A 26,889-nucleotide genomic window follows, 5' to 3' on the forward strand; every position below is an offset into this window, starting at 1 on the left:
TCAATCTAAAACATGTACAATAGGCTGATACTTCTCTTGAGCTGTCTTGGCCAAGAACTTTCTGAAGATTTCCAGGTTAGCATTGTGGGCAAGGCTCCCCTGACAGTTCGTCACAGTGGCCTTGAAGTCCAAGGCAGATGACCAATTTATGTTGTTAAAGTGTTTTTCAGGAAAATGGTAAAAAAAAAAAGAAACTCCTGTATTGTCACCTTGGCTGGTTGATTTTCATACATTAAACATGGATTTATTCTCTTTTGGTTACACACAAGGGAAAATTCAGCAACAGCTGCTCAGGAAACTCTGACGAGTCTGGACGGGACTAACAGCATCACCAGGATCACAGCAGAGGAGAAACATGGAACATTTGGCAAAAGGCAGACCACCACGGTCCTGAGTCTGGCCAAAAGCAAATGAGATTATTATTCTTTTAAAACGTGACTCATGAATCTCTCTATGGCAGGCAGGTGGCTCTTTCACTCTTCTTTGCTAAAGACGCCAAGCTGTACCAATTATGTAACATGTGTCAAACCTTTTATGGTCGATGACCAGCTGATGAAAATCAAATATTGGGCATTTTAAAGCTGAATAAAACTAATGTTCAGGAATTATGTGTGACCTTTCTAAAGTTCTCTCCATACTGGCCTCTTACTTGACCAACATACTATAAGTGCTTAAGTGAAAAAACATGGGTCAGTGGACATAATGTAACTGTCAGACGAACCTAAACAAATGAACACCTCTGGTCTAACCAACTATTGTGTTATGTCTCTTCCCACAGGGAGAACTGAGTGCTGCTTTCACCAAGAAATGGACCATAACACCTCAAGAGCTGCGCCACACTGTGCGTGGGTGCAGTGTTTACAGTGCACCTTTTGTCCCAAATAATACTGTCAAAAAAAGCTTGGCCCAGTTTCTGTTTTAGCTCACTTAAGAGACCAGCTCCAATCTCTGTGGCTTTTGCTTGTTTGTGTTTTCTAATCAACAGTAGACACATGTCAACATCTGGAGCTCAGGTCTGGTTTAGGCAGTCTGTTTTAGGGGCCTGTGAGAACATTATGTCAAGTGGGCCCCTGTGGTGTAGCTGGATCATAGTTACATGTGTTGTATAGGTCACAATGGAAATACGAGTAACTGGGTTCATAAAGTACAAAATGAACATATGGCTTTGTTTTCTGATCAGGAGAAATAAGGTGGTTTAGTGCCTCTCCTGCTGATTCCAGAATAAATTTAACTGCAGAGCTTTCTCAGCTGACAGGATCTTGACTTTGTGTTGCAATAACTAAGGAAAAACAACACAGAGTAGTGCAACTAAAAGCTGTGCAAACCACTAGTACAGACCATAGACTATGATACAAGCCTGGGGCAGTGAACATACACAAACATATACACATCTGGTGTGTAAATAAGAACTAAATCTGAGATCTGTCAAGCCATGGCCAGACAGCAGACTGTTTACCCAAATGCTCTGGGGAGAGGCAGCACCCAGCACCCAGCAGAGCGCACCCAATGTGGAGTGTGGTGTGCAGTACTAGTGGTGATATGCAGAGGGGTGCGGAGGCTGTGGGGGTGGAGGTGCCCAGTCGGCCTGTGGTGCACCAGTGGTTAACCAGTCCAGGTCACCTACACTTCCTCTGGCCTCTCACTGCTTGGAGGAAAAACAGTCTAGTCAAAATAATAGTGTCATTTTGGCCTCTTACGTTGATGCTGGCAAGACAAATTTAGCAACAGAAAATCAAAAGGAGGGGCTTAAAAACGGTTTAAGAAACATCTGAAGAAAAAAAATCAACTGCTTGGTGCGTGACGCTTAAAGACAGAGTCTTAAATAAGTAGAGTAGCTCCAGGACGGCTGTAAATTCAGACGTGTCAGCCTACGCAAGCAATTATAGCTGGGCTTAGCTATGACGCTTTTCCCCCTGTTTTGCCCAAAGGTCTATCTTATCCTCAGGCTCACTGTGAGACCTCAGGCTAGTACAGGGGTGTCAAACTCATATTGGTCCAGGGGCTGTATCCAACCTACTTTGATCCCAAAGAGGCCAGATCAGAAAACTCATGGCATATCTACCCCAAGAATAGCAATAAGTTCAAATATTTGTGCAGAGAAACACAAATGTATTACAGAAATCTTTTTTAATTGATGAACTCTTTCTTTTACAAAATATTATAATATTATGAACAACCTGAAAGAAAAATACAATTTCAACACAATGTTTTAACATTAACTTGTAAGCAAATAGGAATAAGTCAGTTTTTCTTGGAAAATCCAATTGGAAAGTCCACTTTTCTCATTTTTGACATTTTGCTAATGAGGATGTCACGGTCAACAGTCAAAACGATCATCCTTTAAGAGCGTTTGGAAAGAGGCAAGTCTTCATTTGTGTCTGCTCTGGTGGGAGGCATCCACACACAGAGGTGCACAGAAAACACAGAAAATTACCAATATTTTAATAGAAAATATAATTAAAATATTTTAGTAGAAAATTAGTCGAGGGCCAGATTGAAGGTCTTGGAGGGCCGGATCCAGCCCCTGGGCCGTATGTTTGACACCCCTGGTCTAGTCTAATGTGCAAATGTGTGACCTGATCCAGTTTAACACACTTTAGGCACAACTCACAAGTCTCTGAGAGTGATACAAGTCTAAAGGTATGCATCACTCAGCCTACCAGCTGTATTCATTCACAACTCATATTATCATTTCTATTTAGCAGAGGTCATTGCCAAAATTGCTGTGTTGAAAAATCAAATACTGTTAAGAAGCATGTAACTCAGGGGGACCAAAGAAACAAATTTTAAAAAATCACTTTGAGATTCTTGGAGAACACAAAGAAATGCTGAAACAGACTGATCAAAGACCTCCTGTTACAATGAGTGTGATTGCCACTTTACTTGCAAGATATTAGAATCAGGCATGGCTCTCATTCAGAAAAAAAAACTGTATTACATAGATGTTCCAGGATAGGTAATCTCAGTTTAGTACTCCTTTCCTGTTGACCACAAAATAATGTTGAAACAGCTGTTGCAGTAGATTTAAAAAAATGGTCCAACTTGACTCTGATCAAGATGAACAGTAGTGTATTCTTAAATGCTATATACATGCTATAGATGTAGAAGGACTGATTTACCATGAGTGGAACTTGCCAATGGAATTTTGTTGAAATGTGGAATGACAAATTGCATAACTTTTTTAACACAAATTGCTGGTCTTTTCTATGACACCACTCTCACCCCAGTGCCTTTAAACCTCAGACTCTGTAAAGATGCTCGTTCTGTTTCAGACATTGCATTTCTGGCTGTTATTTTCTCATCTTCACTGAAGCTCGAGGTGTCTGAGTGACCCCGGGCTGTGATTACTCTGTGAAGAAAGCCACCAAGGCCCATCACACAGGGCAAATGTGGTGCACAGCTGGATATGACTTTAACACACCCATCTCTCGAGAACATACTGCAACATGTGCATTTCCTGTCTGTTTGTTCTGGTATCGTGTCAACATACATTCTTACTTTTCTGCCACAAAATATGTATTTAATCATTATTATTTTTTAACATAATACACATTGGGTCCTTGTTGCAATATACTAGTTGCAATAGTACTGCGCAACTCTTGAGGAACTGAAACCACTGTAAGACCTGCAGGTGTACAACTGAATGCTCAATGAATCCTATTCTTATGACAATAGGTCTTGGTGCTGAGAATAATAATGTATCAGTACATTATCATCTCCATCAGAGCTTATAAAACACAAAAACTAGGCAAATCTAATTGCCTTCTTAGACACTTAAACTACCTATTGTTTTTAGGTGTTTTTGTTTTTAATGACACAAAGCAGGCTGTCTAATGTCTAACAGTACTTCAACTGCCTACAAAGCACTGTGACACCTTACTCAGACCTCAGATACAGTGACTTTTGATTAGGAGTTAAATTGACTTAACCTTGCACAGCAAAATGGATTCTCATGATATTTGTGAGTTCACAAACTCATGAGAATCCATCTTGGGAGACTCCCACTGTATGGTTAATCGGGTGGGCGGACCAATCACATAGCAGCATTGAGGTTTGTGCAGAAGCCAAAGGCCAAGCGCCAAAGCGAACCAAAACAAACATGGCAACACAGACAGACGTACTTCAGCCTGTTTTAGCGTCAGTGCAGACTATTTTGTTTGTGAAAAACGTGAAAAACGTAATCACTTTGTGCATTTGTAGACAGAGAAGATGTCTGCTTTTCTTTAAACTGGATGTAAGAAAAGTTAGATTTTTTGACTTGTTCCGGTGTTGTGGCGCTTCGCCCAGATTCAGAAAATTGTCATGATGTTCCGCGTCTTCCAATCGCTTTTAGAGAGAACCATACCAGATATCCCAATCTATGACAGATCCCCAGATCTATGACAATAATATCTTGGCTTGAATTGAGATTGATAATGTGTAGAATTAAATTCAGAGTGCTACAGACATCAAATAACTGAAATCCTTAATTTATAATTACAGAATTTTTTAACTTGGATGAGGATTTGAGTTGCAGAGTGTTTATAATTGATAATGTCTTTTAGACATAGTATTATAAGACTGTCTATCAAGGGAATGTGTGGGAATATGCCAAATAAATACTATTATTTAGTTTAATAGCCTTCTATCCTTTGTCAATTATACTTGTCTATGTAGGAGAGTATACACTTTTCAAAGTCAATCTTCTTTTTATTCACCCACAACAGGCAAGTCCTGTGTATGAAGTAAAATTATGAGGTAATGAACACTTCAAAAGCTATTGAACCCACAACACATTCGAATTGAGCAGTAGTGTTGAAAAATGTATTCTGTAATACAGCTTTAGGCATATATATAATTTCATTTGTGAGTTTGGACCTTGGAGTCTGACGTTGCCTATCAGGGCAGAGCGTCCGCAGTAACCTCAGGTTTAGACAGGTCCTAAACAAAGAAGAGACACTGGACATGAGCCAGTAGGTCACAGCACGACTCCTCTGCAGTCAAAACCTAAACACATTTATTTTGGTTCTGTTGACTTTTTGTCCACACAGTAAAAACATGTGACGTTGCAGTGCAGGCAGAAACTACTTTAAACAATTACTACAGGTGTCTGTTTTATTTATTCATCTGTCTGGAGATGTCAAGATTTGTGCATGTGCTTCTGTAAGCCTTAAAAAACAGGTCTTTCTTCTGAGTAAACACAGCACAGTTACTTAACAGTGCTTAATAGGATGCCGTGGTTTCATTCTTAACTCAAAACAGATCTTCACAGATCTTAAATAGCAGCAAGTGGAAATCAATGGGACGCTCCCCTGAGACTTGTTGGCCATAATCTGCGTTTTTGGCTCTCCTCTTAATAGAGCATGGAGCCGAACACCCACTCACTCCAGGCCATTGTGACGTACAAGCCACCAACTCATCAAGAGTCATTCCAGTGAAGTGGTAAGACAGCCATCAACAAAAACAATTCCTCTCTTAACTTGCACTGTAAACTTCGCTTTCTAAAAATACTTCTTGGACAAACTGAGTGGGAGTAAAGGATTATGGTTGTCAGTGACGTTTATTAAGAAATCCTCCACTCCCTGTGCACTGTAAAAACATTCCTCTACGTTTTAGGCTGGAAAACAAATGGCATGAGTACAATGTGGTCAAAACATGTAGTGATGACTAGCACTTTTTATACCACGGGCTGTTTTTGTTGTTATAACATTTTTTTTTTATATTTATACCGCAAATAATTGCCCCAGCGACAGCTTTGCTATTCATTTTATGTCCTTGGAAAATATGCCTTAACACTTTTACATGGTCTTGTTTTACAATTATAGAATTGGTTAGATTCTCTTCAAGGAAAGGCTCATAATAAAGTAGAAAAGCACTCTCCAGTTTGTGAATAGGGGTGTGAAAAAATATTGAAATATTGTATTGTTTAATGTGATGATACAATACCAATATCATGGGCTGCTGTATTGATATATCACTAAGAGTATTTTTTGGCATATTTGACTAAATTATTTTGTTACAGCACTAAAGTTTTGTTGCTTGTTCAGAAGAAGGAAACTTGTTTATGCAACACATATGATGTTTTCATTGTTTTGATGATTAAAATGGGTGTGTTTCATATTCACTGCACAAGAAGTGGTTTAACAAAGACTTTTAGTATCACAGGGCAAGGTGGGTGAAGTGTCTTCCCTAAGGACACAACAACAACTAGAGTCTCTGCTGCCCATAGTGATCTCCCATCCAAGTATTAACCAGGCCCAAACATGTTTAGCTTCCAAGATCTGATGAGGTCACGAATTCTCAAGTTACATACGTGTTTGTAGTAAAACAAAACCAAATATGCTACTGAATAATGCACCTCTGCTATAATATTCAGAATTAACAACAATCCTGTGCACTCCTACCACCATGTTCATCTTTATTCTACTCTGCACTTTTCTCTTCCTAAATAAGAGAGTTCAAAACGTGACTTCCGGAAAACCATATAGGATTAGTCAGTCAACGAGAAGGAGCCACATCCTGCGGCTAACAGGAAATGCTAGTTAAATGAATGGTTTTGTAGCACAAGTGCTGCTTGTCTGGCCATCACACCCTGTAAATGGATTGTTTGACTAAATTTATACACTTCTGTGTTAGACATCATGTGTATACTGTTCTCCTTAGATCTCAATGTAACCAGGTAATTCATATAAACACTCTTCTTTATATAAACTTCAACTTGCCTTAGAGGTACAAATCCAATTCCTGTATTTTAAACTCACTTTCCCGAACTTGTTTACATGCTCCCATTGCAGTCTCGTGTGTTTTCTCTATTGACCTCGTACCATAACTAGCTATTATCTAACTGCTTCATTCAGAAAATCACTCCACAACTTGACAGTGATTGCTTGAACATGTGCCAGCTCTGTCTTTCTTTGGCATAAGCAGCACTTTAAGGCATTATCTTATCCCCTCGTAAAAAATCACACAGGGCACACAGCCAGACAGACAAGGGCCATTTAACTTGTACCAGACAAAGCTAAATTCACTCTCCAGTGTCCGTGAAAAAACAGGCAGGGACTTAACTTGGTCTGAATGGGCAACAAGATAAGTGTAAACAATTCAATAATAGAGTTAGGTGGCTTTTTGGGAGACATTGTTGATTTTCAAGTTATAAAATAAATCTTGATTGAATGGACTTTATGGGAAAACCTCTATTTAAGAATAGCAACAACCTATAAAAACTTGTTTGCTCACAATGTTGCATAACTTAATTTCACATCTAGAACAAATAGCATTAATAAAAAGCTGCTACTCCATGTTAACCATCTTAATTTCCAGTGAAATGCCTTGTACTCCAATATTAAGAACGCCCAAGTACAAATATCACCAGCAAAATTTACAACATCATAAATTAACCAAAATGGTCATAAACGTGCAAAGCTTCTGCCAAAAGGCAACACAGAAAACCACAAGCACCTCTGGACATTTTCTGCAAACTTGGCACTTTTTAACTTAAACCGAATATAGGAGGCAAATGGTAAAAACAATGACTAACTTACAATTCCAGTGTTCCATGTGATTTCAGAATGTTGTCCCTTTGTGGATTAAAATGTAAATGTATCAATGGATGTTATCAATGTTAGGTAAAGTAGGGCTGTGCAATCATATTTTAATCATGGTCTAGTGCATGTCCTGTCAGTAAAAGCATGTGGTTTAGAGCACACCCTCATAACTTTGGAGGAAGACACTGGACTATATACATTTAAACCCTCTTAACTAGCAATTATTTAGGGCAAAATTGAATCAAAACAGTTATTTTTTTGTTTATCTCAGTACTCTCTTGTGGACCAAAGATATATTGAAGGTTCAAGTTTGTCCCATGAGCCTTATTAGCCAGCCCATTTTGTGAAGTAGTCCTACACTTAAAGCAAGTTTGGCTGCCCAGGATGTGGAAGTCAGGTAATAAGGTAGACGTTAATAGGGTTACTGAGGGTTTTACCTGGATAGACAAATGTTGGGTTTATTAGGAAGGTCTTCCAATTTAAATGTGTGAAACCATCTGCAAATCACAGCATACAAAAGGACAAATAATATTTAAAAACACTGTATTTGAAATAAACAAAAAAAAAGAGAAATATGCTAATGGGGGATCTCAATAAACAAAACACTCTATGCAACCCTTTTTTACTTTTCCCTTTAGGCACTGTCATAGCACTTGCGGTTTAGGAAAGGCATAAAGGAGGAAAATAGAATGGAAAAAATTAAGGAGGGAAATATAACTGGGTGGATCTTTAAGTCCATTTCGGACACCAATTTAATTGGCTACAACCCTTAAGTCGAGAATTTGTTAAGGACAATTATGAGTCCAATTATGAATGTAAAACACACATATATTTGAATCTTATATTAAATACACAAGACTGTCACAAAGCCAGCTCTGGGTGTCCTGCCACACCAGGCCTTAAATGAGACAAGACCTATCACGTCTCTTTTTAGTGAGTGCAGACATTGTTGACGCACTGAGCCCGTGTCCCACCACAGCTATGCACCGTCTGGCCAGAGCCTTGGAGCAAGGGTGTGCAGACTGCAGGTCCATGGATGCATGCAAACATCGCATAAACAAAGTGAAAGCCAAATATGCGTAAAGGTGCATATATTTGAGCTTCCCTCTGGTTGTGGTTGGTTCTTTAATCCATTTGTCATTGCTCCTCTGCACTAGACCTCCTTTCCTTCTTTTCATTGCACCCCAGATAGTGCTTACCTAATGCTGTCTATACTTTCACATAGAAGAGAAAGTTTGTTTTTGGAGGATGACTGGTTCACCTGTCAGACATTCTTTAATGTCTCTCTGCAAAGAAGTCTAGTCTTACCCAGACTTTTGAAAAATAAACCATCAGCACCACCTAATTGAAGAATTCCTTTGCCTGACCATGAAGAAGGCACCTTAGGCAAACAGTGTAATGATTGTCTTCTTTATTTGTTACAAAGTTATTAAGTTCAAGGTATTAGATATCTAATCAAAAGGTAAAGCTGGAAGACCTTGAGGCGTACTTGGAATAAGGGGGAAAAATGGTGCAGATCTGCATGGATCTTCATCATAAGTTTTGACATTGGATGCCCCTCATTTACTTTTAATGAATGCGGAACATGGACACAATATACACTAGGCTTATACCCCTGGCAAATGTTAAAATAAACTGTACAAGAAATAAGTCAATCTTTCTAATTTATATTCAGTGCACTGATGTGTTTGTTTGCTTTCTTCCCAAACACAAAGGTATATTATTAAGTGGTCAGGTGAACATTTATCCAGCCCGAGCCTAACACTTGAATCGAAATCTTGTCCTCATTAGGGTCAGAAAGGACAAAAAGCAAAGCACACGTAGGCCATACCATATAGTTGCCACACATGTGTAACCACCCACAGTCAGACAGACAGATAGGGAAGCACATAACCAGTGTCTCGCCACAAACACATACAGACCAAACCAACACAGGGAGCAGCACCCAGAACTATCACAGCCAGCAGCCGAGACACCATTCATTCCTCAGATTCCTCTGTCCCTGTGTCCTGCACACATATTTCATTTGTAAAGAAGGAAGTAATTTACGCCCCATATTCACTTGAAATGGCATATACAAAATATAGCTTATGTCTGTAGGAAATGTAGTAAGTAAAGTAACTTGAACAAGTAGGCCTACAGCAAAAGTATCCTAAAGTGAAGTGTCTCAGCTAAGGTACATGCTGTACAATACTGCCATCTTTAGAGAGTGAGCAGTAATTTACTTAGAAATAGTAATGTACTTACAACAAAAGCATAGCACTACCATTCAGTTAGACAGCTAATTCATTTTAACACATAATGGCCCATAGAAAATATTCGTTTTTACACAATTATATTTTGATTTTTACAGCAAGTTGACCATATTTTACCTGTGTAGAGCCAGGAAGGTATTCGATTAAATCAGTAGGGGTGATATAGCAGATATTAGGGATAAATGATTTATTGCCATTCTCATGGGTAAATCATAATAGATCCATGGGTAAATGTCAAATTAACACTGGTCGCCCGGTAGTGACGTCATACCCCTGCGCCACACTCGCCTGACAGTTCAATGACAGTTGCACTAGTAACATTAGTTGCTTTTCTATTAATTTAATATTAACATTTCCCAGCTATGCAGCAAGCCACACACGCCGGATTAGCTGCATTCGCTCCGCTTACGATTCGACAGTTTTTGAAACTCACGGGTAACATGAAGGCTATTTTTTTTCTCCAAAACTGTTAAATAATGGTGTTAGCTTAGCAAATGCTAAAAACAAGAGTTCACAAGAGAGCATAGATCTATTAAAATAACTATTATACTGAGTAAGTAAACGTTTTTAGAGACGTGCTTTTATCTTGATTAAATAGAGAGAACTGCTTGGCACAAATGGACTTATTCGGCAATACGCTCTGCAAATGTTAATTATATGCACTCTTCTCTAAACATGATCTGTTCTAGTGCCCCCTTTGGTGGTGAGTTCACGGTGTCATAGCGTGATTCCGCCCCCACGAGACAGCGATGAGAAAGAGATGTTGGATCGGATGTTGCGAGTGGATCACGCGGGTGAATATGGGGCCAACCGAATCTACGCAGGACAAATGTCAGTGTTGAGACGGTCTCAGAGCGGACCTCTAATCCAGGTGACGATATGATTTATAGGGACGTTGTGTGCAAATTAATTTCACACTCACACTCTTGTTTGGTTACTCAGGAGATGTGGAATCAAGAAAAGAAGCACCTTGAGAGATTTAATGAAATACTTGCTGAGAACAGAGTTCGCCCTACAGCGCTTCTTCCTCTTTGGAACATTGCAGGATTTGTTTTAGGTTTGTTTTGATTACATTAGTTCAAGTACAAATTATAATGAGTTAATGTGTTAATAAATGACTGGTCCACTACAAATAAACATTGTTATATTGCTCATGTAATGAGGTTACCTACATTGCAGGAGCATCTACTGCCTTACTGGGGAAAGAGGGGGCTATGGCCTGCACTGTGGCTGTTGAAGAAAGCATTACAGAACACTATAACAGTCAGATCAGAGCTCTCATGGAGAAAGACCCAGAACGATACACTGAACTCCTACAAGTAAGACTGCATCTTCTGCATCTGTTACATTAAACTAGAGGTTTCACAGAGTGACAGTGTAGCCCTTTGCCCAGGTCCTGAGATGATTTTAAGATATAATTTAAAGTTTGACAGCATGTCTTTAATTTAACACCATACATTCTTTGTGAAAGTGGGCACAATAACATAATTCATTTTTCAACATTAAACCCTAATTAACATTCATGCAGCTTGAAAGTACAGCAGCTGTCAGTTTGATTTAAAATTTCAAGTTTGGAAACCATACTGAACTGATGAAATAATGTTAAGAACAGAGGCTAACTAACTCTGTGTGCCTCTGATAGGTAATAAAGGAGTTCAGGGATGATGAAATGGAGCACCATGACACAGGATTAGAGCATGATGCTGAAACTGTAAGTATGCCTTCATGTCTGAATACCCTCTTATTAAATTAATTCAGGCGAATAATATTTTTTAAACTCAATTTTAATTTAATTCAATTCTTTATTGTAGATACCTGGATACTGGCTTCTAAAAACTGCAATACAGCTGGGCTGCAAAGTGGCAATATCTGTTTCTCAACGGATCTAGTTACAAACTTTTTCTTTTGTGTATATGTTACGTCTCGATCAGGTTGTGTTTTTAAAGACCGGTTGCAGTGGTTGTAGATCTGATCATTAAATTGCAGCCATTGACGATGTATAACTCACTTACTGGTAAATACTGGGCATCAGGGGAATATAGTTGTCATAATGTATGAACTTGCCAAAACTCATGAAAGCAAATACTTACATGATGCAACATGAGCCAAATGGGGATGCAGCCTTAACATCATTATATACTTTATGTGGTGTAGATTAATAGTGGTGACAGTTTTATAGCATGGTGCAACTGTTTAAATAAAGTAACAAATCCACATGCTCAACTCCATCTTGGGTGATTAAACTATAAGTAAATACAAGATTGCACAGATTGCTGTGTTAATGTGGCTGGTAATAACCTCAGATGCTACATAAACACCACTTTAATCATTGTGTTTGCACATTGTCCTTTTTGTAAATTCCTCACGTTCTTTGAATATTGTCAAAAGGAATTTGCTGAAACATATGAGAACCTGGCAACGACAGTTTGAGAGGGCTATAAAATCTTCCCCTGTGAAGAATTGGGGTTGTAAATTTTGATACTTCAATAAAACAAATCCATAAAAGCTTTCGGATACAGGTTGTATTCCTTTTTGGCTTGTGTTTGTACAGACTGTTTCAGACAATCGTGTTTTTGGTTAAGGCCCATTTGCACCCTCTGACTGTTACATCAGCTAATATTGCTTGGAGCATTTGACCTATTCAACAAATAATAATTTAAGGTAGGATTTAGTTATATATTTTTGCAGCCTGAGATATCATGGCCTGAGATAACATAACCTTATGTTCTAAAAATCAGTTCATTCCTGGTTTGTCATTTATGAAACTTCTGAAATGAGGGATGAGTGACATCTTAACTGGATGAAATGGAGACCCAACATGGCTGTGATGCATGTATACCTACTGAGGTAAGCGCTCCGGTTTCTACACGCTCCATTCGTTTGGTGTCCCCTATACAAAGTGCCTGGACGACAACCATAAAAGACAGCCATTAAACTAAATTAGGCTCTATGACAATTTCACTGCACATTTTCAGGAGCAAGCCACACACATCTGGTTTTACTTTGTGGTCATTTTTGCTTTGTTAGAAATGAAGAAGAATCAAGAATCAAGGTTTGACTAAGGAAGCTGCTTTTCCAACTATTAAAACAAAAGAATAATTATAATTCATCCAAAGAATTTAATTCAGACTCTGGCCCCATCTGAACCAGACTGTGTACACACTGTGATGTGATGTGTTCACTATTGCACTCTGTGACTCATCTACAGTAGCAAACATAAAAGTTGTGCCTCACACGTATAAGTGTGAATCATATCCCATTTATCGTAATATGTGCATGACAAATAATCAGAAGAGAGAGGCCACTGACTTAAATTAACTCAAACTGAACAGTTTTAGACTATTCAGGCCTCCACAGCTCTCCACATGTGAGATAAAAACACTTACTCAAAGATAAAAATAGATAACTGTTATACGTTATGTGTATACATAAAAATACTTGTCGTGTGATGTCATACTTCAAAAGCAGTGAGGCTCAGAGAGGCATGTTAAGGTGATTACTTTAAGTACATATGTTAGGTGGTTTATTATTGCGGTGTAATGCATATATGTATGTTCACATACATGCTACATGCATGTGAAATATTTCTGTTGATTGGAGGTGTGTACAGAGAGCTGTGGCCGTGTGCCTGCATGTCCTCACCTTGTGAACTGACAACACATGATGTAAAGGCCTGACATCATTTCACTGGGAATCCACTCCCTCAAATGCACTACTATTATAAAAAAACAAAACAAAACAAAAAAACAACTATTAAACTCTCTAACAAGCTGATCTATATTGTCTGCCTTGCTTCAGAAAGAAAAATCTTCAGATTAGATTCTGCGCTCACTGTATATGATGAAATGGTGACACTCTACAGTTGAGTATTGGGTGAGTTAATAGCAGGACATGACCTCTCCACTAGCATTTATCACTGAACTGACAGCTTGTTGATGCATCCAACACCTCTACAAGGCCACTATGGTGCTCCATTCTGACACTGTCCTGAAAAACAATACTTGCACAAACATTCCAGCACCATTGGTTTACCTAGAAAGCAAATTGTGATGCTGGAGATTACTAATATCAAATATTAATACAAGTGCTCTGTAAAATTGGCACAGCTGCTGTCTGTATGCTGTGAGCTTATCAAATTAACTACTTACTTGTATGGATGAGCAAGTGACTAAAGATGGGGTATTGGACAGGACATAAATGAACAAAAATGTATTTCTTTGTTAGCTCCTATCGGCAATGTCTGTTTCATCAATGTCCCAAATCCAACAGTTGTCCCTGCCTTACACCCTTCATCTGTCATACTGATGTATTGACAGTTTGTGAAAGGTTAACACGCATGGCCTCTTAGCACCTGGTTTGGGGCTCAATATGGTTGCTGGCCTCGTGTAGTGGCACCGTACCTCACACTGATCCCTCCTAAGACCATCCTGTCATCTTCAGTGATTCAGTGACTGCATTACTCTGGTAAATGCATATATCTCACTGGAGGCTTGTTTTGATGCCTTGTCTCTCTCCTATTTATCACAGTCTGCTCCTGCAGCTGTGCCCTCTGCTGCTGCTGACAGCCTGCACTCTCAGAGTGATGTTGTCACAGATTGTCAAATTACACGCAACATGGCTAGACTGAGAGCACTTCACTATATAAAGTTTTGGCAAAGACACATAATCTTGTATTACATAATCAAAAAATCTAATTACATATTTTTATGGTAGATCTCAGCATCACCCACTCACAAGGTATTTAAGACTCAAAAATATGACAAACTTTGGGTTGACCATCGTTGAAGCTGTCAGCTAAGCCTGTAGCTCCTGGGTCTGGTGATGACACACATGCTCAGCAGATAAAGGGCTCGGACCACCCGAGCTTTAGGTGTCCTGACCTTGAAGGTTGGCTGTGAAAAATAACAACAGAGAGAAGAAGAATGCCTCGTATGCTGCTCAAGGGGTCAGGCTGTTGCTCCTGTCAGTCTGAGGTTCAACCTGTCTCCTGGGACCAGCACAGCACACGCTTTGCAACCAAAGGCTTCTTCTCAGTATGACTCTTTATTGAATTTGAGGAGACTCAGGCATTTGTGTTAAGTTTAATTATGAGGTAATTTAGTAATACACATTCATAGGTATGTGATAACCAAAAGGACAACACCTAAAAGAAAAGCACTTTTTGTGATGATCAAGTAAAACAATGAAAGATTTACAGCAATATTTTTTGATTTTAAGTATTTGAGATATCTGTAAACCAGACTGTAGCTCTGATTTCTTGGAAGACAGATGGTGCAGCTTCAGACAACTTAAGGAATGAAGAAATGTTCAGTAGCTCCAATTCACTGTACTTGAGCTACATGCTTACAATCTCTCATTTACAATATAATTCTGATAATAACTATGGTCTATCATTATATTAATATATTATTAGGAACTTGTTATGTGTTTTCTTCAGATACTTCTTTAAATTTGCTAAATTGAGTGAGTCCAGTTTTGGATTCTAGTGTCCCTGTTGTTGCTATCCTGCAGACCTTATGTACCCCCATACAGGCCCTAGCGCCGCAGTTAGCAAGAGATCATGAATTGTTGTGATTGACAAGTTAGGATGGTGTGCATTTCATTGATGAGAATTTTACAGTCCTAGAGCTTGTGATCTTTCAGAGATCAGTGGTGCGTCACCCCACAGCCATCCCAGAGGATCAGTGTCAGATTCGCCTTCTTCATAAATGCAAACTGCACTTTTCTATTTCACTGTCAAGATGGACGCAATGGTGTGTTTTATACTTACTGATGATGACACTTAAAAGCTACATATTTAGCTTACTTTATCTGCGATGAACAACAACAAATCCTCATCATAGAACATAAGCGAAAGCAGTGATGTTGCATGATGGGCCTGATGCCACAGGCATGATGTCATGCACCTGCTCCGTGTGTTGACCACTCTCCAACCTGCACTCGTCTTCATTCCTGTGTCGAAGACCGTTTGAGGTGTGTGCTCCAATGACCCTGGGGTCACATACCACACAAAAGGTCCATGCAGTTATGCCAGTGATGTAGATGTTTAAATCAAATCACTGACCATCAGAGGTGGACACTCAAGAGCTGCAGCTGAAGCCTTGCTCCAATGGGAAAGTGTTTGTAGTGAGTGTGTGCACAAGATGTGAAGTATGCCAGAGAAATGTGTGTTATGCTCTCCTCTTAGAGCATCAGGACCTCCCCTCGCTGTGTCGTCAGCTGCTTACCTAAGGCCCTGGCAGAAGCTCCACCACAAAACAGCAGGAAATCTGATCCATATGGTGGCTCTATAAAGCTGACCGCTGATTTGAGTCGTCATCAAAACCCAAGCAAGCACTTCTTCTCTTTGATCGCCACCACTCTCTGCTGCACCTGAACATTGCCTCTGTCCCACCAGCACCACTGTTCCACACAAGGTAAGTCTGTCTGGATTAACTCAGGCATTTATGTGTATATGTTATTTTGTTAACACAAAAGACTAGGACAAAAGGACTTGAATGAAATATTTTGAAAACACTGACATGCTCGTTTCCATAGATATGAAGATACTTGGCCTTGTAGCTTTTCTACTTTTGCTTGGGGCAATTGTTTGCCAGAACAACCGCCAGAACAATGTCAAGACAAGTGGTAAGTCCACCAAAAAGACTGGTGGGGCACAGGGAGCAGATGTGAGCCAGTCCTCCACAGAGGTAGATCTACCGTCCAGAAGCACTGGAAGTATTGCGGCGGCAGTCTCCAGCAGAGAACAAGGCAATGGGAACAGAGGAGCAGCTCCTGTAGGGGCTGGCAGCACCAGGAGCCCTGGACAACAGGCTGAGGAGATGAGGCTGCACTTCCTTAAAAACACACAGGTCACATGTAACGATGGGACAGCTGCAGGGTGAGACTGCATCTCTCTCACAAATCACCTCTCATCTTTAAACTTTCTTTTTCTGTTTTTTTTAGTCATTTCTTATCTTCTAATTTGTCTCTAGATAGCTGTTAACCAGCTTCTCATTTTGGCTTTTTTGTTGTACCACAGGTTTTACCTAAGAGAGTTCAGAGGGAGCCGTCGATGGCTGTTATTTCTGGAAGGTGAGTATTCAAAAATTCAAGTGGTTAATTTGGTCTCGAAGGTTAGCTTGGTTTGGTGTGAGGCCCTAACTGGAATTTTGAGGGGACATTACCTTATTCTTTTCTGGTCACTTTGATTATTGGTTGTGTTTTCATTGTATTACATATTTTTATTTTAAATATGATGTGACACTACCTAAGAAAAGCCTGTGTAACAGCAAAGTTCATGTGTTCATGTGAGAGACTTTTCAGCTCATTTAAAATTTCTGTTTTGTCATTTGAATGCGTGAATGTGGTTATGAGTAGGTTTAACTGCAGGTGCATCCTCACCATACCCCACAGGCCTGTGTAATGGGCTAAAAACAGGGACCACTTAAAGAGCTGTGTGCCGGATATGACACCCTAATTTTAGTGCTTGTATTTTTAGGAGGCTGGTGCTGCTACAGCAAAGAGACCTGTGATTTCAGGTACCAAAATATCCCACGGCTGATGAGCTCAACGGCGTGGCCTCAAACAAAGACAGGTTGGCCTTGTTTATGTACATTTCAATGGAGCACATGTACTGGGAAGCTAAATTGAATTTTTTAATTTACAGGGAGTGGCATATTGTCTTTTCAGGCTGTGGAAAATCCACATTGGCATAATGCTAATATTGTGTAAGTATTGTTTTCTCCACACAATGTCATCAATAACTCTATTTGAGTTATTGATGACATCTGTGTGAACATTTCTGTTCACACAGATTTATTCCATATTGTTCGAGTGATGTGTGGAGTGGAACAGGACCTGCTCCAAACCCACCTCCAAGGCCAAGAGGCAGAGAGAAGGAGAAAGACCAAAATGCAAATACGAGTATGCTTTTTAATTCACTACAGGACTCACATTGAGTATTTTGAGTATTTTTGTATTTATCTATAGTTAATAATAAGACACACACACAAAAAAAAATAAATTAGATAATCAATACATCCAGATCACTGTTAACAGTATTTGATTGCAGCTGAATACACCTTCATGGGATCCTTGATCATTCGTGAGGTCATCAAAGACTTGATCCCTAAAGGAATAAAGCAGGCCAAGGTTGTCATGCTGACTGGTACAAGGTGAGCTCCTTAATCTCAGCTGTCAACAGCAGACACTTGTAAGTGTCCTTTATTTAGTCATGAACTGAAGCTATGCCATTTTGCATTCAGGCTCAAGTGAAGATCTTAGCAGTAAGCACTGACCTCCTTTTTCAGCAGCATCCCTGATAACATTGGCGACATTAAAGTTCCTTAACAATGTAACTGTCAGCACAGGGTTGCATTGTATGACTTGATAAAAGCCACTGTATATTTATTTTGTTTGTTCATCCACAGTGCAGGTGGGACTGGTGTCTTACTGAATATTGACAGAGTGGCTGCTCAGCTGGAGCAGCTGGGGACAGAGGCACAGGTCCGTGGCCTGGTAGATTCAGGCTGGTTTCTAGAGAGTAAACAACAAAGGTCTCCAAACTGCCCTGAGACGGTTTCATGTTCCCCTGAAGACGCCATCAAGATGGGACTCAGGTGAAGGCTCTTTACAACTCTTTTTCATTCATTAAATCTCTTTGTTTACATGGACATTGTTTTCTCAGACTGTGGAATGGAGTTGTTCCCAACAGATGTCGACAACTTTATAAGAAAGGAGAAGAATGGCAGTGCTTCTTTGGCCATAAATTATACTCTACAATGACATGTAAAATCCATACTCTCATTCATAAAACTTCTGTGCCATTTAGTCTTTTTTTTAATATGTGCCATGTTTGTTTGTGTAGCCCCACTGTTTGTGGTGCAGTGGCTGTTTGACGAGGAGCAACTGAGAGTGGAGAACATTTACATGGGGAGCCAGCGGATGACTCCGGAACAATGGCAGTACATCCAGAACCTGGGTCGGGAACTGAAGACATCTCTCAGTGATGTTACGTATGTATTCCATATTGCTTATAACTCGTCATATCTATCTATATTTATATCTATCTCTATCTACCTCTATCTCTCTCTCTTTCTTTCTCTCTCTCTCTCTCTCTCTCTCTCTCTCTATATATATATATATATATATATATATATATATATATATATATATATATAGACAGAGAGAGAGACAGAGAGAGAGAGAGATACATACACACACACACATAAAACATATATACATATATATGTGAACCTATTGTACGCTGCATCTGTTTCTATTTTAGAGCTGTGTTTGCTCCATCCTGCCTCTCACATACGATGATTACTAAAAGGTAACGCACTATTGGAGTTTAGTTAAAGTCAAGGAAATTTTCCTCAAACATATGTTTTTATATTTTGAAGTTTACCTGTTGCACTTAACAAGTTTTGTAACTTGTTGTTTTTTAGTAACTGGATGAGTTTCCAAGTAAAGGGCACTTCTCTGCCACGAGCCTTGCAATGCTGGGACAAGAATCTAGAGGCAGTGCGTAACAACAGGACCCCTGCAAGAGGCTGCCCATTCCACTTGGTAGACACCTGCCAGTGGCCCCAGTGCAACCCCACCTGCCCTGCCTTGGTGGATCAGGCTACCCAGCAGGAGCTCACCCTTCTACAGATGCTAGTAGCCTTGGGACTGGACCTCCAGAGTCTCGGGGTAGATCCACAAGAAGATGGGGATTCCTTGGTTAGCATGATTAGCAATGGGGGCTAAGATAAAAAGAACAGTGGTGAGAGACATGCATAAGCTTGGTGTTAAATTAACACATGTCAAATAACCATTGACACGGTACATAAATCTGGGGACTTGTTGCTGGTATGCATTCCATTATACTCCATGGGTAAGCCAAAGATGACTTGGCTGGGGTAGCCTATGTGGCAGTGAGAGAATGGTGTAGTGCCCACTACTGGACACAGGACATAACTAATTTATAAATTAGGCTGTCTATAAACAGCTATATTTTAAATGTAGAGTGATAATGATATACTTATCATTAGTCCCAGAGCATGAGATACTTATGCCAGTCTGGGGATTTTACCACAGAGATTTGCTTGCATTATGTGTTTTAATAAAAAAGGTAGTATTTAATGGTAATTACTCAGTGTTGTGTTTGAAGTAAATAAAAATTATTTCACTCTTTTATGAAAACAATAACCACAAGGCTTTATTTGTTTGTATATTTGTTATGTTTTGTTTTTTGGGGGGAGGGGGGAATAATAGGATCCCCATTGTAAATGTTAATATTGATCAATCTCCTATGTAAATGTATGTAAATAAAATCTAGGGATTATAGTCCTTATACTTGATTATAGTCATGATACAACAGGCAATGTAATCAGGTAGTTCAGGATCTAGAATAAAAGCATTTTCCACAGTACAATGCCACACATTACAATTCAAACAACTAAAGTTAGTCAGTGTATCACTGCATTTTAAAAGACTTAAAGGTGCCCTAGCCTATCACAATAAAGGATCTATTATGTCGATACATGTCTTAAGACATCAGGATTAGACTGTATGCCCATCTTCTACTGTATCGATTACAGCCCCTGGCTCCTAGATATGTATTCTCCAATGAAAATCTATTATCAGTCAAACTTGAATTAAACTTTATTAAGCCCATAAAGCGCTTTTCAAACAAAAATGCATCACCAACTGCTTTAGTCATTAAAGGGTCCAAATTACTCTGTTTTCTGAATTATTTTATAATGTTGTTTCCATGTCAAAAACATACCTGGAGTTGTGTTTTGTTTCATTCACACATGTTTAACACACAATTCCTGCATATTTAAGCTGAGTTCTTCTCTCAAATAGAAAACACTGTTCCACCTTGTGTTGTCATGTGGTAACACAGGACGTGATCCACTGTGTTCTCTAACCCCCCACACTAAGATTTATTTGGATAATTTCAGCCCCTGGAACCCAGTCTACTGAATGGCAGGTAGCAGTCAATTTGAAAACTACTGCTTTAATGACATCACAATGTGAAACAGAGCATTTTGGGCTTTGGAGATGACAGAGTCATCAGAGTAAAGGGTTACTCAAACTTGCATGAATGGAGCAAAACACAACTCAGTGTAGCTATGTCAAACTGCCCTGACACAGATCTGCTGACCCTACCTGTCCACCTGTTCAACTGCACTGAGATCTTTGACTTTCAAGAGTAAACCAACTAAGGAAAAATGATCAAAGGAGCCATATGCACCAGGAGCAAAGAGCAGCCCGCAGCCACCAGGACACCAGCACAGGGCCCAGGGGAAAGATGAGGCTGAAACAGTGTATGGGCTGAAACAACAGCCCTCCACCAGGAGCGCATGCACTGGACAGGTCAGGTCTCATATAGCAGTAATCGATCACTCCGGACCGGGGGTGGGAAATAATTTTTTCCTTGAGGCCAGATGAGAAACAGAAAATATATTAGTATATAAGTATTTCTTTATAAAAGGCAGTAAATACTATTGTTTTGACAAGCTGGTAAGACTGGTATGAGTATATGTTATGACTAAGCAATGAAAAAATTAGGTTGTCTTATAAAAAATGTAAAAAAAAAAAAAAAAACTAAAAAAAAAAACACCTCTAAAATAAAAGCAATGCAGCTTTAGTCCATGCATGAGGTAAAATTATAAAATATATTTATTTTGTAATTCCAAATTGTACAATGCCAAGGTCGGCTTTAGATGCAGAGGGCTCACTGGAAACACTGGAGATCCTAAAAAAAAGCATAATCCTAAAAGCATAGACTGTGTGTGATTAAAAGCTAAAAACTGCAATATAAAATAGCACCAAAAGCATAATATAAAATAGTAAGCCATGTAAATGAACAAATACATTAAATATAACACGTAATAATACATTTTAATCAAAACCTAAGCTAAACAGATGGGTCTTGAGCACAGACTGTATATCTTGAGCCTGTTCTTAAAATGTATTTTTCTATTATTTTAGCATTTAATGTTTGTTTTTTCCTTACATAGCTTAAATAAGCTAATTCATCTCACATAATGAATGAATGTAGAAAGAAATTTGAACCTTTAGTAGTAAAATGAGTCGCCGATAAATTTACTACTTACTTTAATTTTCTTAGGTAGACACTTTATTGTGACCATAATAATTAGAGACACAAAACGCATTTAAAACAGTGTCTGTTGTACTTCTTTTACTTAGTGATCTCGCCCAATAGAGCCATGGATCTCGCGTAGAAAAGGTCTCGGGGTTGTTTCCCATAATGCACTGCAATTTCTTCTACTTCCTCTTTCCGCCATATTGCAGAACCGGTAAGATGTCTTTTTACAGCCTTTCATACAATCTATCAAATATCTCAAGCATCTGATCATCAACCCGCACATGAAAGGAATATGGATATAATTCACACATTGTAAAGTGCTCATGGGTGATTATTGTGTTAATATTTGCGAAGATAATTAGTTAATTGCACATTTCATTCCGTGCGCTCTTCCCTCGGCCCCTGAATCGTTGTGTTCAAGCCGCCTTCAGGAGTGTTAGCTTTTGGAGTATGTAGTTCATACAGGAGAATGTGATTACTGTGGTGTCCGTAAAATGCTGCTCTGAAAAAGCTATATCTGTCGACTGAGCCATATAGTGAACCTTTGGTGTGGTATTCGTCAAGTTTTTAGCCTAAAGGCTAACAGGAGCTACAGTGTCAGTAGAGCCATGCTTTCAGATGAGCACACTTTGAAGGCTGTTTTATTGTCCAGAAAGCACAGTGTGTGCTCTATTCTGTTTATTTATTTCTGATACAAAACTAGAAGTTTACTCTTGGTTGAACAATTCTGGCTACTTGACTGTTGAATGCTACGGTTATATACAAGAGTGCTATGGCACTCTTGTATATAACCGTGATGATGTCCCATTACAGCATCAACATTTTGTGTTAATGTACCTACTATGTCCGTGCTGTTTGTTACAAGCACTGAATTTATAAATAAAAAATGCATTTCTGTGTAATAACTTTTCCTTCCTCTACAGGCATCATGGTGCGCATGAACGTTCTTGCAGATGCCTTAAAAAGCATCAACAATGCAGAGAAGCGTGGGAAACGTCAGGTGCTCATCAGGCCCTGCTCCAAGGTCATTGTGCGCTTCCTAACCGTCATGATGAAGCACGGTGAGTAGCATTTGTGGATTAATCCATAGTAAAAATGCTGTGACATGGGAGAAGAATGAAATCCCACGTGTCCTTGAGACAATGAGGTCTTCACCCATCTTTGGTTAGTAGCAGTAGCGTTTTTCTCGTCTCATTGGCAATAATTTGTTCACAATGTAGGAAACGCGGGTTCACTTAATGTCATCACTCAAATTTGACATTAGTTGCTGTGATTATGGAGCACTATTCATATGTTTAAAATTATTTGTTTTCTAGGTTACATTGGTGAGTTTGAGATTATTGACGACCACAGAGCCGGAAAAATAGTTGTCAATCTCACAGGCAGACTGAACAAGGTAAAGAGTGAAAACTTCACTTTTGATGTACACGGTTTCAAATAAATCATAAAAATGCTGTTTGTTCCTCCAGTGTGGCGTGATCAGCCCACGTTTTGATCTCCAGCTGAAGGATCTGGAGAAGTGGCAGAACAACCTGCTCCCTTCAAGACAGTTCGGGTGAGAACCACCTTCATCAATTTATCACTTGGTAGCATCTGATCCTGAGTATAAACTGCATAAAGAAGTGGTCAAAGGGAGTGTGATGTCACCCATAGTGCTTGGGTCCAGGAATTTATTAATGGACAAAATGGTGAAATAAAAACACCATGATCATGTAAAGTGGGTTAATGGGAACATTTTAAGACCAAAATGACGAGGCTCACTGCAGCAGTTAGAGAGGGCTGACTATTCCTATGCAAGTCAGTTGGAGCTAGGGTCAAAAGGAGTCCCCATGGATTGCAGTGTCTAGCGAGTACAGTCTATGGTCCTGAGCTTTGATAACATGCAGCCCCACCCTTTTTTGGAATATGTTCCCTGTATTGGTGTTTCTTAATTGGGGTTGTGTGAACTTCCAAATTGATCTCTCTCGGATATAATTTAGTATTTACTGATTCACACATAATGACTGTTAGGGCTGTCTTGAGTTGTGATATCTATAATGGTCAGTTCCGTTTTTGTTATGTTTACTCCCTGTGGTCACAGTACTCCAGTAGACAGGCATTGTTGGTGCAACACAAAACTACTTTAATCAAAAGGGCTCTGTGTTGATGATTTGTGCTCTAATTGGAAATTATGTTGGAGTTGATCAATTTTATCTTTTCTCCAGTGTCGGGTTGTCAAAAGTATCAAATATGACACAAATCTATACCAAGACTAGATGTACTTCTGCACAACTATTGATACTAAAACATTTTGATCTTTTTATCTTTCATGAAGTTTTAGATTAGTCTTGTGCTATAACAGAATATAATGCCCCATGGTTAAAAATTAAAGACAGTTTTGTTTTTGTCCATTGCCATTATATCAATAAAATTTTAGTATTGTGGCAACAGTACTCCATAGATTTGCTACTTTTGCCATGCTCTTTGAGCTTGTATATTTAGTGAACGGACACTGCAAAGCAGTTTGGATTTTTTACTTTTTTTTTTTTTTTTTTGTCTGAGGGGCGAAATTAGTTCATCTTTATCTGTGTGCCTGCCTCTGTTGCACTCAGCATAGCAAAGCACAGCATGTTTATATAGCTGAAACTTGTGTGTTACATACAGTTCGTATTAAAGGGTGCCTTGGTGCCCGATGCTCCCTACCATTTGCAAAAAAGTTGTAGACCTTATGAGCCCTGTTTGAATCCTGATGAGTTCTTTTGACAGGAAGTAGAGGAGCCATGCATTACTGGCATGAGCAAAACTGTCCTAACTGCAACATTTAGATTTTCATCTTTTGTGGATCAGTTTACTCTCCAGGTCATCAAACTAGTGGTATTGTACTAATGCTTAGCAGCAAATGCCATCAATATTCCCTGGGGGTGTGATGCGAACTATGGGCGCTGTTCAGTCTGAAGCTCTTACTCAAATTGGACTTGAATCTGAGTTTTGTAACATAATCTGATTGACAGTAAAGAACTGTCTTAGCTGTAACAACTAATGAAGAGCTGATTTGTGCTTTTTAAACATCTCTTCATAATTAGTTGCTAAGATTAGCCAGTGGTTTTTCCTTTAGTCAGGCAGTTTTTGATAAACCAAATGCACCAACAGGCCTATAAACAATTGTAGTGACTACAGGCTTCTTGAAATGTGGTGTTTAAATCCATTTAGTATTTTTAACCTTAAATGTTTTGGTTATGTTTGCTGTTGTTTGCATTGTCGTCATGGTAACTGCTGGACATTGCTCCAGAGAAAATGCATAGACACCACCAGTGTGATGTCACTGCAAAATATCAGCTGCTCACATCTGTCTTGACAATTAAATAGTACATTATAGCACTATGCCCTAGACTTGAAAGTAAAAAAAAAAAAATATAGGTGTAGTTTAGTAGAATGTATTTAAATAGTTGACTATCAGGATAGTAAACTGCTCAAATGGATCATGTTGAATAAAAATTACTCGTGGTTTTGCAAACATTTGTACTGAGAATGTTGTATTTTATTAACTGTTCATATTTTGAACAAGCATTGGGCTATAAAGTAATGGTGAATTACATTATGCTCATCTTGCAGATTGCTGACTGTCACCCACTTTGGTTAAAAATGGCTCATTACTTTACTAGAAAGAAATGGCATGTCAATTATCCAACAAGGTGTAATTTTGTAGCGATCTTACTTGAGCAAATGTTATACTTTGTTTCCACAGATACATAGTGCTGACCACTTCAGCTGGCATCATGGATCATGAAGAGGCAGACTGGACTGAGGCATAGTAAACAACACATGCAATATCAGCTGACATTGACCTTGCTTTTGCTAACTAAATTAGTAGTACTACCTAAATGTAATCATAAATTAGTATTTTGCTATCAAACTGCTTTGCAGATGCATAGACTGATGTCATGCAAAATATCAGCTGCTCAATTGTGAGTACATGCACTATGCCTAGACTGAAAGTAAAAAAAAAAAATATAGGTAGTTAGTATGTATTTAATAGTTGACTATCAGGATAGTAAACTGCTCAAATGGATCATGTTGAATAAAAATTACTCGTGGTTTTGCAAACATTTGTACTGAGAATGTTGTATTTTATTAACTGTTCATATTTTGAACAAGCATTGGGCTATAAAGTAATGGTGAATTACATTATGCTCATCTTGCAGATTGCTGACTGTCACCCACTTTGGTTAAAAATGGCTCATTACTTTACTAGAAAGAAATGGCATGTCAATTATCCAACAAGGTGTAATTTTGTAGCGATCTTACTTGAGCAAATGTTATACTTTGTTTCCACAGATACATAGTGCTGACCACTTCAGCTGGCATCATGGATCATGAAGAGGCCAGACGGAAACACACAGGAGGCAAAATCCTTGGATTCTTTTTCTAACATGTACAAACTGCAAATAAAAACAACCAAGGAAAGCTGCTGGCCTCCTTTTGATTACTGTTACTTTTGGGGATGGGAAGGGGGGGATTAGGGATTATGTGTTTATATGGCAAAAAGATGCATATTATGAGTTGTGCGGGGATAAACCCGAGCTTTTGAAATCTGAATAGTTTTAAACCAAAAAAGGCAAAGGTGCACCATCTCTCCTGGTAGAAGGGTCACCTGCCATGTCCCTGGGTTGAGGATGTTCCACTATGGCATTAAACTGCTATCTGGTAATTAAGTGTGGTTATTTCTCAAATATCAAATATGTGATGCCGCCTGCTTATTACCATGAACATGGATAAGAATGATGCCATACCATGAAAGTTTCCAGGCATGGATATAAAGCCTGTTATCTAAAATTCATAGTGTTTTGTAAGACTTCAGTAATTGATCATCATCCTTGTTGCAGAGGTCCCTGGTGGCCTGACTACTGCTGGCAGGTTGTTAAAGTGGTGCTTTTTGCTCCTACAGACTTGAGTCCAGTGTGACCTTTCCAGTCTCTGATGTTTCTCTTCAGAGTTGACCTCCGTTCAGAGCCTGATGAGCTGCAGTAACAGCCGCTAATGCACTGCT

The 26,889-nt window shown here is 39.0% G+C and overlaps 3 protein-coding genes across 5 annotated transcripts; all 3 read left to right on the forward strand.

Annotated features, from left to right (window-relative positions):
• Positions 1–10,061: 10,061 nt before the first annotated feature.
• Positions 10,062–11,781, forward strand: coq7 (coenzyme Q7 homolog, ubiquinone (yeast)). The gene is made up of 6 exons (XM_020941920.2): positions 10,062–10,213; positions 10,468–10,649; positions 10,721–10,835; positions 10,958–11,097; positions 11,421–11,489; positions 11,590–11,781. Exons 1-6 carry the CDS (start codon positions 10,141–10,143, stop codon positions 11,665–11,667), a joined length of 657 nt encoding a protein of 218 aa, XP_020797579.1. The 5' UTR covers positions 10,062–10,140; the 3' UTR covers positions 11,668–11,781.
• Positions 11,782–12,298: 517 nt separating this feature from the next.
• On the forward strand, positions 12,299–19,818 carry notum2 (notum pectinacetylesterase 2). Of its 3 annotated transcripts, none has more exons than XM_055158608.1 (14): positions 12,299–12,439; positions 12,517–12,625; positions 15,966–16,194; positions 16,316–16,658; positions 16,800–16,852; positions 17,259–17,354; positions 17,427–17,487; positions 17,574–17,683; positions 17,832–17,934; positions 18,190–18,378; positions 18,447–18,547; positions 18,627–18,774; positions 19,047–19,094; positions 19,210–19,818. In XM_055158608.1, the coding sequence occupies exons 4-14, from the start codon at positions 16,318–16,320 to the stop codon at positions 19,511–19,513; spliced, it is 1,554 nt and encodes a 517-aa protein (XP_055014583.1). In that variant the 5' UTR covers positions 12,299–12,439; positions 12,517–12,625; positions 15,966–16,194; positions 16,316–16,317; the 3' UTR covers positions 19,514–19,818. The 3 variants fall into 3 exon arrangements, with proteins under 3 accessions (XP_055014583.1, XP_055014582.1, XP_020797622.1); XM_055158607.1 differs by adding an exon at positions 13,577–13,651 and having other exon boundaries at positions 12,417–12,625; XM_020941963.2 differs by having other exon boundaries at positions 12,417–13,651.
• Positions 19,819–21,971: 2,153 nt separating this feature from the next.
• On the forward strand, positions 21,972–26,306 carry rps15a (ribosomal protein S15a). Its single transcript, XM_020941916.2, has 5 exons — positions 21,972–22,074; positions 22,787–22,924; positions 23,180–23,259; positions 23,333–23,418; positions 26,178–26,306. Exons 1-5 carry the CDS (start codon positions 22,026–22,028, stop codon positions 26,269–26,271), a joined length of 447 nt encoding a protein of 148 aa, XP_020797575.2. The 5' UTR covers positions 21,972–22,025; the 3' UTR covers positions 26,272–26,306.
• The last annotated feature ends 583 nt before the right edge of the window (positions 26,307–26,889 follow it).

The sequence above is a fragment of the Boleophthalmus pectinirostris genome, unplaced genomic scaffold (assembly GCF_026225935.1).
Source record: "Boleophthalmus pectinirostris isolate CB_2022bp ecotype Guang Dong unplaced genomic scaffold, ASM2622593v1 HiC_scaffold_22, whole genome shotgun sequence".
NCBI lineage: Eukaryota > Metazoa > Chordata > Actinopteri > Gobiiformes > Gobiidae > Boleophthalmus > Boleophthalmus pectinirostris.

Bases quoted from the DNA above. Each gene is read 5' to 3' on its own strand.
- coq7 (XM_020941920.2), top strand. From the start codon at position 10,141: ATGCAGCAAGCCACACACGCCGGATTAGCTGCATTCGCTCCGCTTACG. The intron at 10,214-10,467 runs GTAACATGAAGG...GATCTGTTCTAG, and splicing joins ACAGTTTTTGAAACTCACGG to TGCCCCCTTTGGTGGTGAGT. The intron at 11,490-11,589 runs GTAAGTATGCCT...TCTTTATTGTAG, and splicing joins TAGAGCATGATGCTGAAACT to ATACCTGGATACTGGCTTCT.
- notum2 (XM_055158608.1), top strand. From the start codon at position 16,318: ATGAAGATACTTGGCCTTGTAGCTTTTCTACTTTTGCTTGGGGCAATT. The intron at 17,355-17,426 runs GTTGGCCTTGTT...TTTAATTTACAG, and splicing joins GTGGCCTCAAACAAAGACAG to GGAGTGGCATATTGTCTTTT. The intron at 17,488-17,573 runs GTAAGTATTGTT...CTGTTCACACAG, and splicing joins TGGCATAATGCTAATATTGT to ATTTATTCCATATTGTTCGA.
- rps15a (XM_020941916.2), top strand. From the start codon at position 22,026: ATGCACTGCAATTTCTTCTACTTCCTCTTTCCGCCATATTGCAGAACC. The intron at 22,075-22,786 runs GTAAGATGTCTT...CTTCCTCTACAG, and splicing joins TCCGCCATATTGCAGAACCG to GCATCATGGTGCGCATGAAC. The intron at 23,260-23,332 runs GTAAAGAGTGAA...TTGTTCCTCCAG, and splicing joins TCACAGGCAGACTGAACAAG to TGTGGCGTGATCAGCCCACG.